Source organism: Telopea speciosissima, chromosome 5 (genome assembly GCF_018873765.1).
Source record: "Telopea speciosissima isolate NSW1024214 ecotype Mountain lineage chromosome 5, Tspe_v1, whole genome shotgun sequence".
In the NCBI taxonomy this organism is placed as follows: domain Eukaryota; kingdom Viridiplantae; phylum Streptophyta; class Magnoliopsida; order Proteales; family Proteaceae; genus Telopea; species Telopea speciosissima.
Window position 1 is genome coordinate 65,939,020 of NC_057920.1, and position 13,452 is coordinate 65,952,471.

Here is a 13,452-nt window from a genome sequence, read left to right on the forward strand (position 1 = left end):
GAGAGAGAGAGAGAGAAGAGAGATGGAACAGTTAAACCTACCCACATATTATGGATGTGTACCCTCTGGATTGCATAACCTGCTGACTTGTAGAACAGATTCCTCCTGTACTGAACTTCCATCATTTTTGGTGACCAACTGAAGCTTTGGGGATGCTGTTAAGTGATACCTTATACATACAATACTAGGTTGCATTAATTAAATTAAAATCACATTTGGCATAACATGAAGTATACATAGAAATCATAGAAATCTGATTATAGAAGAAATACCTCAATATTAGCTGCAACTCATCTCCGCTTTTATTGTGGGTTTGTCTGTAGTCCTCCATCCATATATTTTATTGTAAGAGGCCAGACTCACAAGTGGTGTTTAGGCTTTATTGCAATTTGTCATCTATTATCACCTTAGGGATTTGGGCAATCTTGGACCACTCTTCTCCTTCATTCTTTTGGTACCATTGTGTCAGCATTGGACATTTCTGGATCTCCAACCGTTTAAGAAAGGTTAGGTCAGAGAGTCCATCATATAGGGATTCAAGAATTGGGCAGTCCTTGATGCGAAAATTCCTAAGGTTGATGGGAAGCAGGCCATTTGGGATGGACATGAGAGCATGACAGCCACCAATGGTGAGATATGAAAGAGATATGAGATTATGAAGACCTGAGGTATGTAGGGGTTCAAGATTCTTGCACTCCATAAGAAAAGAGCACTCCACAATCTCCAGTTGTTTAAGATTTGTGAGTTTGTGCAGCCCCTTGGGCAAGGAATTCAGCTGCCCACAATTTACAATCGATACCTCCCGAAGCGTGGTGGTTAAGCCCATGTCTGGGATGGATTCAAGAGTAGGGCACTCTTTGATTTCTAGACATTGGAGGGACGTGAGGCTGTGCAGTAGTCCCAGGGGCAGGGCCTCTAGATTCTTGCAATCTATGATCTCCAATTCAACAAGCACAGGGGGTAACCCTGTTTCCTGGAAAGACACAAGAGCAGGGCAACTGTCGATTTGTAAACATTTGAGAGATGTTAGAGTGTGTAGCTCCTTGGGTAGTGACCTCAGATTCCTTGGGTAGTGACCTCAGATTCTCACAATCAAAGATCTTCAATTCTTGAAGCATGGTGGGTAATCTTGTTTCTTGGAAGGACACAAGATCAGGGCAACTTCCGATTACTAATCTTTGGAGAGATGTTAGAGTGTATAATTCCTTGGATAGTGATTCCATATTCTCACAATTTGATATTCGAAGAACTCGGAGTGATGTGAGGTTGTGCTGCTGTAGCCCAAAAAGATGCAGCTTGTTCACCATGGCTTCTGTCCCATTATTGCCTATATTTTCCAAATTTGAATTGTCTAGAGTCCCATGAAGTCGGGACAACTTGTTTTTGGGCCCTGCATCGAATGTGCTCAACGATTGAAGACTAGTCAAGTTACCCACTCCTATTGGAATTTTATGGAAACCCCAATGTGCAGGGAGAACAAGATATCGAAGGTTAACAAGGTTACCCATACCTTCAGGCAACTGTCTAAGCCTCCCACAGCCAGAAAGGGCCAACGATTGTAGATTGTAAAGAGTTCCAATTGAGTTGGGTAACCTCACAATATTAAAAAACGAGAGATCAAGATACCTCAGATGTTTCAACTTGCCAACTAAATCAGGCAATTCACAATTGCCACAATTTCTGAAATGTAGCACATGCAGGAATTGGAATTGCATGGTGGGAAAAATGTGCTTGGGACTACCTACAATATCATTTAAAGTTAGAAAGGTACGTAAGCTTTTCATGGCCTTAAATTCTGTCGCCTCAGCATTATAATTGTCCATAATGTAGGCCAAGTGACGGGTGGTAGTAAGAACTTGGGATGGCTTATCATACTCGTTCCGACAATATATTCCACTTGAAACAAATTGTGCTAAATCATGGATCAGATCATGCATCACAAATCCTGATCCCATGTTCTTCGATGACTCAACAAATGATCTTATGCGAAATTCTTTCGATAAGTCAACACACATGAGGCGTCCCACCAAAGAATGAGGACGATTAGATGACTCAAAGAATGACCTCAAAAATAGTTCATCAAAATACTCACCCCCTACATCTTCCAGCTGTATTCTTTCTTTTGGTTGAAAAATACCTTCTACCATCCAGAAGAAGATTAATTCCATCTTGTTGAATACATAGTCTTTGGGAAACAAAGCACAATATGCGAAGCATCTCTTTAGAAGCGGTGGAAGATGGTGGTAACTCAACATGAGCGATGGAAGGATCTCACTTTCTCTTAAATCCCATATTTCATTCTCCAAAATAGTTTTCCATTGACTACTCTCTCTTTTATCCCGCAAGAGGCCAGCAAGTGTCTTTACTGCCAAAGGCAAACCCTTACATTTCTTCACAATTTCTTGCCCAAATAATTCCATCTTTTGATTTGCATCAGAGGTATTTTCTTCCATGAAAGCGTGCCTTCTAACCAATGCAAAACATGCCTCGTCTGACAGAACTTTTAGAGAATGAACGTTCGGAACAGTGCGCACAATTGATGCAACACCTTTGTTTCGTGTTGTAACCAATATCTTGATTCCTGGTGTACCAAATGCAAAAGTGGTGCTGAAGGTATCCCATCTCTCGTAGTTCTCGTTCCACACGTCATTTAGGACCAATAAGAATCTTTTCTCCCTTAAGCTTCTTGAAGTTTCACCTGTAGCAGGTCCAGTGAATTAGGAGGGGATGACCCAGTGACTGACTCTAGAATTTCTTTGGTTAACCTCACCACATCAAAATCCTCTGATACACAGACCCAAGCTTTCAAATGAAAATGCTTCTTAACTTTCACATCGTTATAAACAAGTTGAGCAAGGGTCGTCTTCCCAACTCCACCCATGCCGACTATGGGTAGCACTGAGAAATTATTGTCATTCTCACTGGGACATTGAGTTTTGTCTGATAGCAACCATCCAACAATCTTCTCCATATCTTCCTCTCGGCCAAAAACTTTATATTTATTCACCAAAGAACTCGTTGGTGGCCTTTGACTGAATACCATGGGCCATGAGGACCCAAATCCCATGCTCGAGTTCAAACCAAGAGCAACACCTTCTTGTGCTACACTTTTTAATCTCTGGTTGATTTCCTTGACTTTAGATGCAAATCTTTTAATACCCCTCAGCTCTTCAGCAATGTTATAAATCTTAGGCGCAATGTCTTGTATTCCTTCTAAAGTTTCATTGATGCTCTTAACTGCAGATTCCATGCCTGAGTTCAACCAAGAAGAAACACTACTTTCACTTGATGGAGTGGGAGGAACAGGGTTGCGTACCTGTTGGATTTGGTGAGAAGATTCCAATTTCAGCCGCAGAAGTTCAGTGGCATACTCATCCAGTATGTCCTCAGCATCATAGAGGAGTTGTTTGAAGTGGTCGAGCCAGAGTTTCACAGCACCGTTGGTGAATTGCTTCACTTCAGCTTCATCAGCCAATGCCTGAATCATGGCTGACGTCCGCTTCAGTGAGTCCACTTCATCCAAGTCGATTTCCCATCGAAGTAAGAATTCCATAATCTCAGGAGAGGCAAACCTGTCGAAGGCCACCTGAAGGAAGGCCGAGAGGATGGATCCTCCGAAGAGTTGTCCCATAGCTGACATCTTCTTCTTTCAGATGGACAAAAAGACGTAAAGCAAAGCGAGTTCAGTAACAGAAGCAGATATATTCAGAGAGAGAGAGAGAGATCAGAAAGAGAAGAGGGAAGTGAGGAAACGTCTTGGATGTCTGAAAATGAATTTGTATTTTTGAAAATCAGACACATGGCCTGTTGTTAGAAAGTCGCTCTCCATATGGGATATTAGAACCTTACGTTATTGCAGCTTTTCCAGTCCTGTTTTTTTGACTTCTCACTCATCTTTAACGTTGAACCTTGAATTCTACACTCCCTTCGTATGTGGTTTCCACATATGCCTAACTGCAATAATGGAAAAAAAAATTGGGTCTGTACTTTGTTGTAGATCGATCCAAGTCTTTGGTTAAGGATTTTTTTATGTGTGGTTTCCACATATGCCTAACTGCAATAATGGAAAAAAAAAATTGGGTCGGTACTTTGTTGTATATCGATCCAAGTCTTTGGTTAAGGATTTTTTTATGTTTTTTATCTTAGACTTTTTGATAGGATGACGGTTGGAATGTTGAATTGCAGAGATCGACCACACCACTTTCAAAATCTATATATGTTGATCAGGTATTGGTAAAGGGTAAATTTGTCTTGGTGAGGGAGCGTATCGGCACTGTAAGGGTTGACAGAAATTGTTGGCGAAGGAGTTGAAGAAGGAGGAGGAGGTCGTAACAGCAACTGCTACAACCTCAAGGAAGAGAAAGGGCATTGCAGCTCCTCTCTGTTTTGTAACCATGAATTGTGAGAAGATACATGGTAATTACATCAATGTCAATTTAGTTACAAAATTATAACGCGACTTTATTTGATAATATATCAAAACCATCATTAGTGGTCACGGGAGCCTCGTGCACTAGGTACACCCTTCCCTTCTGAGGAGTTCAATGGTCTAAAACTCAGTCTGCTCGGCCAGTGAATTTTGTTATTGGGCAATGAACCAACCATAATTAACTTGGCACCCATAACAAACTAAGAATGGATCCAGTAGATTTTGTTATTGCATCAATGCACCCATATGGGTACTATGATATTGATAGGTCAACATGTTGACTCACTGGGCCAAAACAAGTTTCAGAACATTGGTGAAGAAACAAAAACTCTGAGAAAGGAAGATGTAAATACCTCATTGAAAACCTTTAAAACTAAGTATTAGAGGAGTACTGCATCCTCATTTCAGACTCCATTTTTAAGTAGCAGAACTCATCCATATGTTGCCCTTGTTTATTTTTCACCCATATAAGTTACTACATTTATTTTGTGAATTGTGATCCAACACCTCTTAAGAGTATTTAGTGTTAAAAACAAAACATAGGGTAGGAAAGGTTCATACACTTAAGACATTAGGAATGATAACTGATCTTTTGTATCCAAATATACGAGACATTAACAATCACTGAGATTCTCAAAGGATAAAAGGTTTGGTAAAAGAAATATTCCAAAAAACTGTAATCAGATTTTGATGTTTTCGTTTGTACATTTAGTTCAGTTTATGAAGGATATAACCACTGCAGAAAAAGTGTTCCAACATATGCCAGATATCTCCACCACTAATCCCTGGATTTCCACTGCTGGAGCCGTCTGTATTTCACTTTTTGTTTTCTCTCGGTGGTTTAAACCATCTCAGCAGCTGCATCTGTTTACAGGGAGGGATCGAATCCACTATGTTTGAACTTTACATCATTTACCTTCCGATGTCTGTTAGCCAATTTAGCAACTTCATCTTTAGTTGCAACGGATTAGATGATCTTCCTTCAAAGACCAAATGGTTTCTTTCTTTCCAGATCATCCATAAAGTGATGGAAGGAGCCAACGAAGCAAGAATGCTCAACTTGAGTGAGATCTGAATCTACTCCACCAGTTACAGCACCTCTGTATCAAGGATTCACTATCAATAAAGCTGAAACTAAATACAGAGGTCAACCAACTCCAGATCATTGAAAAGGATCAACATCCTCAGTTCCTTTATTCAAACATCTGCAGGTCAAGGGTAATGCAATTAATGTTGGTCTGCTTTTGTTTCTGCCAATTTGAAGTCCAAAAGTGAGATGAACTCAACAAATAATATCAAGCATCTTGCAACCATCTTTATTACTTCTACCCAGTAATGACACAATGTAAGCAGTGGCAGGGCCTTGATAAATACACAATTGTCCAAACGGTCTGTTACATACAAGGAACTGTTCAAAGCTCAATGATATTTAAGTGAAAGCAATCAGAATATTTCAGAAACTAAGTCTAAAAACTTAAGGAGGGGAGATTTTCAGAGAGAGAGAGAGAACTAACTACAAAGGTACTCCCAATTATAGAGTAGAACATTGCCACAATTTCCATTCTTGTCCTAATCTGACAATGAAAAACAGAGACATATATCTCCTATGTTATGTTACAAAATCTTGGGTCAAAGTTTATTGCTCTTATCCAGAGAGATTTTTATGACAGATTGAAGGCTCCACAGATAATTATTGTAGGTAATTAGGAATCTTTCCTGAAGCAAGTCTTTTTTTGGGTAACATTTTGAAGCTAGTCCATATTATGTCTTAGTACTCTTCAATTCAAAACTTAAAGTGCTGAAACGTGTAGTTAAGAAGTCATCTATGTTAATTGATGTTTATAAAGTTCAGAATTATTATCCCATCAGTTCATAATATAATAGCACGTACATAATCTTGAACATGCATATGCCAAAAAAACAAACAAATAACCAATATTTAGCCAACAGTGAACAAGTAATAGTTTTTATTTAAGAAAATTCGGACTGACTGGTTGGAAAGCTACAAAAGACCAACGGAACTACATTTTGAAACTTTGAAAGGAAGTTTAGGATGACCATAGTGTTGATCAGAGGTTTATGCAAGGTCTACTTGGGAGATGAGGAAAAGAATTTGTAAAACATGAGCCATGCACCAACTCTATCATGTGTAATATATACAAAAAAAAGAGCGAGGTTGGTTCTTCCCCCTCATGAAATCGAATGTCCAATATTCAAGCGGAATATGACCTTATTGAAATGTAACAAGTATCTTGCAAAATTCCATTGGTTTAACTTCCTTCCTCTCATCTTCTTTTGTGTCCCTTCTTCCTAAAGTGCTCACCAAAGCTCTCCCCAACTCATAATAATGCAAAATAGATGCTTCAAACTTCAAAGACAGTCATCCATTATAAATTTCTATGCCATACAAAAGTTCTGCATATGGTGTTTCTACCATAATAAACAAATAGACTAGATGCCAAAGCTGGTTGACAATATCAAAGGAGAAGCAAAAAAATGACACAGAGATATATCTCATAGGATTGTCAATAATTTCTGAGAGAAAAGAAGTATATGCAAGGTCTACTTTGGTCTTGGGAGTGCTGGATCTAGATTCATCAAATACAATCCATGGCTTATATGAAGCTTCTGCCCAGCTTGAGTAGCACCTAGCTTATACCAACTTACAATCATTAAAACTCATAAAGACCCCAAACTGTCAATGTCTAGAAGTCAAACTAGGTAGAGTGAATGTGTTTAAGCATCTCTCCAAGAGAGAGAGAGGTGGGATAGTTTCATAGTTTACAGTGAAGTGACATTATTTCCTTCTATTTCCCCATGTGCAAAATTGTGTAACTTCAGGTTTTAATATGAAAACAAAGAAACTGCATAGAATCTATTTTTTTTATTTAAAAAAACAAAGGTAAAAAATAAAAATTGCAAAATAGTTTTTCAAAATAAGGTATTATTAAAAATGTTTTTCAATTTTTCAAAACAAGAAGTCACAATTTCACATAGATAGATGACCATAATGCCACAATCAACATTCCATTTAAAATCTAAAATGAAGCAAAGGTTATTTAACTTATGCATTATAATAGAAAATCTTAATTAAGAAGAGGATTGTAACCCACAGAGAGTTGCCCAATATGCCTAATCAGATATACTGGAAAGGGACCATGAATTAGGATTATAAAGAAGGAATTTAGGTAGTAGCCCACAAGATCAAAGAGGGTTACACTAGCAAGGTATTTTTAGGAAGGTTAAAAGGCAAAAATATATTGAGCATTAAACCTCAGCCTCACATGCATAATACAGTAAAGCAAGGCGAAAGTTGATGGAAATAAGACACAGTTGTGTACTTACTTATAGTGGAGGGCGCAAGTGAGAAGAGAATTAACTAATCCCGCAATTCTGAATTTCCAATAATTCTGCAAAGAGCTGAAAAGTAAATGTGTGTGTGTGAGAGAGAGAGAGAGATGGAAAGGTTAAACTTACTCACTTATGGAAGTGTATGCTCTGCATAATAAATGCTTTCGGGATGGCAACAAGTAATATGCAAGGTTAGGTGGCGCTAATTAGCTGAGAAGTTTAATGCAATTGCCATGTTACTTTGTGTCGATTCTTGAGAATTTCAAAGAGAAACATTCCATCTGAGAGAAATTCCCATTATAATAGCCTGTCTTGCATGTCTGTTGCATCAACAAGCACTCATGTTCTTCATGTTTCATCATCCTCCTACAATGATAAATTAAATTAAATTCACTTGTAGCATAAAATAAAGTAGATAAATCAAACATTTCTGATTGTAGAAGAAATACCTTAGTTAATATTGGCAACAATGCATCTCTGCTTTTATTGCTTTTTTTGTCATGATAAGACACTATCCATCTGCAGTACTCCATCCATGGGTTTATTATGAGAGGGCAGGCCCAAAGGTGGGTAGGCAATCCGGGTTCCAAACATGATGGTTAGACTTCATTGCCATTCGCCATCTATTATTACCTTAGGGATTTGGGCAATCTTGGACCACTCTTCTCCTTCCTTCTTTTGGCACTGTTGTGTTAACAATGGACAATTCTGGATCTCCAAACGGTTAAGAGAGGTTAGGTCAGAGAGTCCATCATGTAGGAATTCAAGAATTGGGCAGTCCTTGATGCAAAAATCCCTAAGCTTGGGGGGAAGCAATCCATTTGGAATGAACTCAAGAGAAGGACATCCTCCAATGGTGAAATATGAGAGAGAGGTGAGATTATGAACGCCCAAGGTATGTAGCGGTTCAAGATTTTTGCAATCCATTAGAAAAAGGCATTCCACAATCTCCAACTGTTCAAGATTTGTGAGTTTGTGCAGCCCCTTGGGCAAGGAATTCAGCTTCCGACAATTTATAATCAATACCTCCCGAAGTATGGTGGATAAGCCCATGTCTGGAAAGGACCCAAGAGTAGGGCAGTCCTTTATTTTTAATCTTTGGAGGGATGTGAGGCTGTGCAGTAGTCCCATGGGTAGGGACTCAAGATTCTTGCAATTGATGATCTCCAATTCTTCAAGCACAGTGGGTAACCTTGTATCCTGGAAGGACACAAGACCAGGGCAACTTTCAATTACAAATTCTTGGAGAGATGTTAGAGTGTGTAGCTCCTTTGGTAGTGACTCCAGATTCTCACAATCGAAGATCTTCAATTCTTGAAGTGCAGTAGGTAACCTTGTTTCCTGAAAGGACATAAGAGCAGGGCAACTATTGATTACAAATTCTTGGAGAGACGTTAGAGTGTGTAGCTCCTTGGGTAGGGACTCCAGATTCTCGCAATCGAAGATCTTCAATTCTTGAAGCATAGTGGGTAACCTTGTTTCCTGGAAGGATACAAGATCAGGGCAACTTCCAATTACTATTCTTCGGAGAGTTAGTAGCTCCTTGGGTAGTGACTCCAGATTCTTACAGTTTGATATTCGAAGAACTCGGAGAGATGTGAGGTTGTGCAGCCGTAGGCCAAGAAGGTGTGGCTTGGCCACCATGCCTTCTGTCCCATTATTGCCTACATCTTCAGAATTTGAATTGTCCAGAGTCCCATAGAGTTGGGACAACTTTGTTTTTGGATCCGCATCGATTGAGGTCAACAATTGAAGACTAGTCAAGTTACCCACACCTAACGGAATTTTATCAAAACCCCAATGTGTGGGGAGAACAAGATATCGAAGATTTACAAGGTTACCCATATCTTCAGGCAACTGTCTAACCCTCTCACAGCCAGCTAGGACCAATGTCTGTAGATTGTAAAGACTTCCAATTGAGTCGGGTAACCACACAATATCAGAAAATGAAAGGTCAAGATACCTTAAATGTATCAACTTGCCAACTGAATTAGGTAACTCACAATTGCAACAATTTCTGAAACGTAGCACACGTAGGAATTGGAACTGGAATTGGAATTTCATGGTGGGCAGAAAGTACCTAGGACTACCTGCAATATCATTTAGAGTTAGAAGGGTCCGTAAGCTTTTCATAGCCTCAGATTCTGTCGCCTCAACATTATAATTGTCCATAACATAGGACAAGTGACGGGTTGTTGTAAGAACTTTGGATGGCTTATCATACTCTCTCCTACAATATATTCCACCCGAAACAAATTTTGCTAAATCATGGATCAGATCATGCATCACAAATCCTGATCCTGCGACACCGGATGACTCAAAAAATGATCTATCGTTAAATTCTTTTGATACTTTAATAAGCACCGGGCCTGCCACCAATGGACGACAATAATTAGATAATTCAAAGAAGGACCTCATAAATAGTTCATCAAAATACCCACCCCCTATATCTTCAAGGCGTTTTTGTCCTTTTCGTTGAATAATACCTTCTGCCATCCACAAGATGACTAATTCAATCTTGACAAATTCGTAGTCTTTGGGAAACAAAGCACAATATGCGAAGCATCTCTTCAGATGTGGTGCAAGATTATGGTAACTCAACATGAGTGATGGAAGGATCTCGCTCTCTCTTAAATCCCATATTTCATTCTCTAAAATATCTTTCCACTCACAGTTCTCCCTTTTATCTCGCAAGAGGCCAGCAAGTGTCTTTATAGCCAAAGGTAAACCCTTACATTTCTTCACAATTTCTTCTCCAAATAATTCCAACTTTTGATTTGCATCAGATGAATATTCATCCATGAAAGCATGCCTTCTAACTAGTGCAAAACAAGCTTCATTTGGCAGACCTTTTAGATAAAGATCATTCGGAACAGTGCGCGTGATTGATGAAACACCTTTGTTCCGTGTCGTAACTAATATCTTGCTGCCTGGTTGACCAAATGCAAAAGGGGTCCTCAAGGCATCCCATCTGTCATAAATCTCGTTCCACATGTCATCCAGAACTAATAAGAATCTTTTCTTGCTCAATGCTTCTTTAAGTTTCAGCTGTAGCAGGTCCAGTGAATTAAAAGGAGGGGATGATCCAGTAGCTGACTCGAGAATTTCTTTGGTTAACCTCACCACATCAAAATCCTCTGATACACAGACCCAAGCTTTCATACCAAAATGCTTCTCAACTCTTTCATCGTTATAAACAAGTTGAGCAAGGGTCGTCTTTCCAACTCCACCCATGCCAACAATGGGTAGGACCGAGAAATTATTAACATTGTTACTTGGACTTGGAGTATTGTCCGATAGCAACCATCCAAAAATCTCCTTCATATCTTCCTCTCTGCCAAAACAATTAGATGTATTCACCAAAGAACTCGTCGGTGGCCTTTGACTGAATACCCGGGGCCTTATGGACCCAGATCCAATGCTCGAGTTCAAGCCTAGAGCAACACCTTCTAGTGCTACACTTTTTAACCTCTGGTCCATATCCCTTACTTTTGATCCAAACCTTTTAATTCCCCGCAGCTCTTCGGCGATGTTATAAACCTTAGGCCCAATGCCTTTTATTCCCTCTAAAGTTTCGTTGATGCCCTTAACTGCAGATTCTATGCTGGATTTCAACCAAAAGGAGATACTACTTTCAGTTGATGGAGTGAGAGGAACAGGGTTGCGTACCTGTTGGGTTTGGTGAGCAGATTCCAATTTCAGGCGTAAAAGTTCAGTGGCATACTCATCCAATATGTCGTCCGCATCATAGAGGAGTTGTTTGAGGTGGTCGAGCCAGAGTTTCACAGCACCGTTGGTGAATTGCTTCACTTCAGCTTCATCAGTTAAGGCCTGAATCATGGCTGACGTCCGCTTCAGTGACTCCACTTCATCCAAGTCGATTTCCAATCGAAGTAAGAATTCCATAATCTCAGGAGAGGCAAACCTGTCGAAGGCCACCTGAAGGAAGGCCGAGAGGATGGACCCTCCGAAGAGTTGGCCCATAGCTGACATCTTCTTCTTTCAGATGGACAAAAAGACGTAAAGCAAAGAGAGTTTAGTAACAGAAGCAGATATATTCAAAGAGAGAGAGAGAGATCAGAAAGAGAAGAGGGAAGTGAGGAAACGTCTTGGATGTCTGAAAATGAATTTGTATTTTTGAAAACCAGACACATGCCCTGTTGTTAGAAAGTCGCTCTCCAAATGGGATATTAGAACCTTACGTTATTGCAGTTTTTCCAGTCCTTTTTTTTTGACTTCCCACTCTTCTGAAAACCAGACACATGCCCTGTTGTTAGAAAGTCGCTCTCCAAATGGGAAATTAGAACCTTACGTTATTGCAGTTTTTCCAGTCCTTTTTTTTGACTTTCCACTCTTCTTTAACGTTGAATTCTACACTCCCTTCGTATGTAGTTTTCACATATGCCTAACTGCAATAATGGAAAAAAAAAATTGGGTCTGTACTTTGTTGTAGATCGATCCAAGTCTTTGGTTAAGGATTTTTTTATGTTTTTTATCTAAGACTTTTTGATAGGATGACGGTTGGAATGCGGCCATAACTCCAACATCTCCTACTTGGCCATGTTGGCCATTGCACATTCTCAATTCCCATTTTCCAGAATAATCATTAAAAAGGATGTCCATTGTCATGACGATGAACAATCAGTTCCTATTCCAGACTTAGACTGTCCCATATATATATATACAATAGTAAATATGCACGTGCAAATGCACGTACAAGCATTTGTTAAGTGGTGGAGAACAAATTCTTTTGGTTTTATAAGATAATGAAACTTTCTTAATGTGTAAAATAGTATTAAGTACTTGGCTCTTTTCAATACAAGTTAATGCATATCATAAAACATTATGGTATAGAAAAATAAGAGACAATATAGTATAAATAAATATTAATAAATACACAATGAAGGAGCAATGGTACATAGCTTTGTAGTTGTAGCAAGTGATTCTTTAGACTTGGTAGATAGAAATGGCGATTGAATTGACACAAGACTAAAGCATTTAAAGATCATCAAAACTTTATATTCATTGAAGATTGTTTTCTTAAAATGGGTTGAGATTTTTAAGGCAAGAAGAGAAATTACCTAAATTAAAATTTAAAAAAATGATAACCATGAGTTAAAAGAAAAAGATTTAATATTTTAAGACTTTCATAAATGTTCTGAAATAATGTAAAATCATAACCTTCACCATTCTCTTTTTTAACTCTTTCTAGATATTTTAACAGTTCACAATTTCACAACATTTGAACCAAATAAGGTCTAACAATGTTTGATCCAATTAGGAACTGAGTCTTCTATACTTATAAGGAAAATTATCAGTGTCACCCATTGACGTTTGCCTATATTTTAAAGCACACCCACTGACTACCATAATATCAATGCCGCCCCCTACTTTACCAAACTAATTCCATACAGACCCCACCCCCTATCGTTAGTTAGGAGGTGTTAAGCGGTGATGTCAGCCATATATTATGTTTTAAAAGACAATTCTACCCTTCTTAGTGGGTGAGTACCTAATCTACCTTTTCAATTAAAACACTCACAAACCCTTCTTCTTCCTCACACTCACCCACAACCTCTCTGCGAAACACTATCATCATCAGGATCAAATCGACACCTGTCTCCATGATCAACACAGAGTTATCTTTGAGAATTTGAAACAAAAGGACCATT

The 13,452-nt window shown here is 38.9% G+C and overlaps 1 protein-coding gene across 1 annotated transcript; it reads right to left on the reverse strand.

Annotated features, from left to right (window-relative positions):
- Positions 1-1,785: 1,785 nt before the first annotated feature.
- LOC122661193 (putative disease resistance RPP13-like protein 1) lies at positions 1,786-11,787 on the reverse strand. Its single transcript, XM_043856533.1, has 3 exons — positions 10,088-11,787; positions 4,557-4,561; positions 1,786-1,958 (listed from the first exon to the last, which is right to left on the reverse strand). Exons 1-3 carry the CDS (start codon positions 11,771-11,773, stop codon positions 1,937-1,939), a joined length of 1,713 nt encoding a protein of 570 aa, XP_043712468.1. The 5' UTR covers positions 11,774-11,787; the 3' UTR covers positions 1,786-1,936.
- Positions 11,788-13,452: the final 1,665 nt, after the last annotated feature.

Excerpts from the sequence above, each read along its gene's own strand:
- LOC122661193 (XM_043856533.1), bottom strand. The coding sequence starts at position 11,773 with ATGTCAGCTATGGGCCAACTCTTCGGAGGGTCCATCCTCTCGGCCTTC.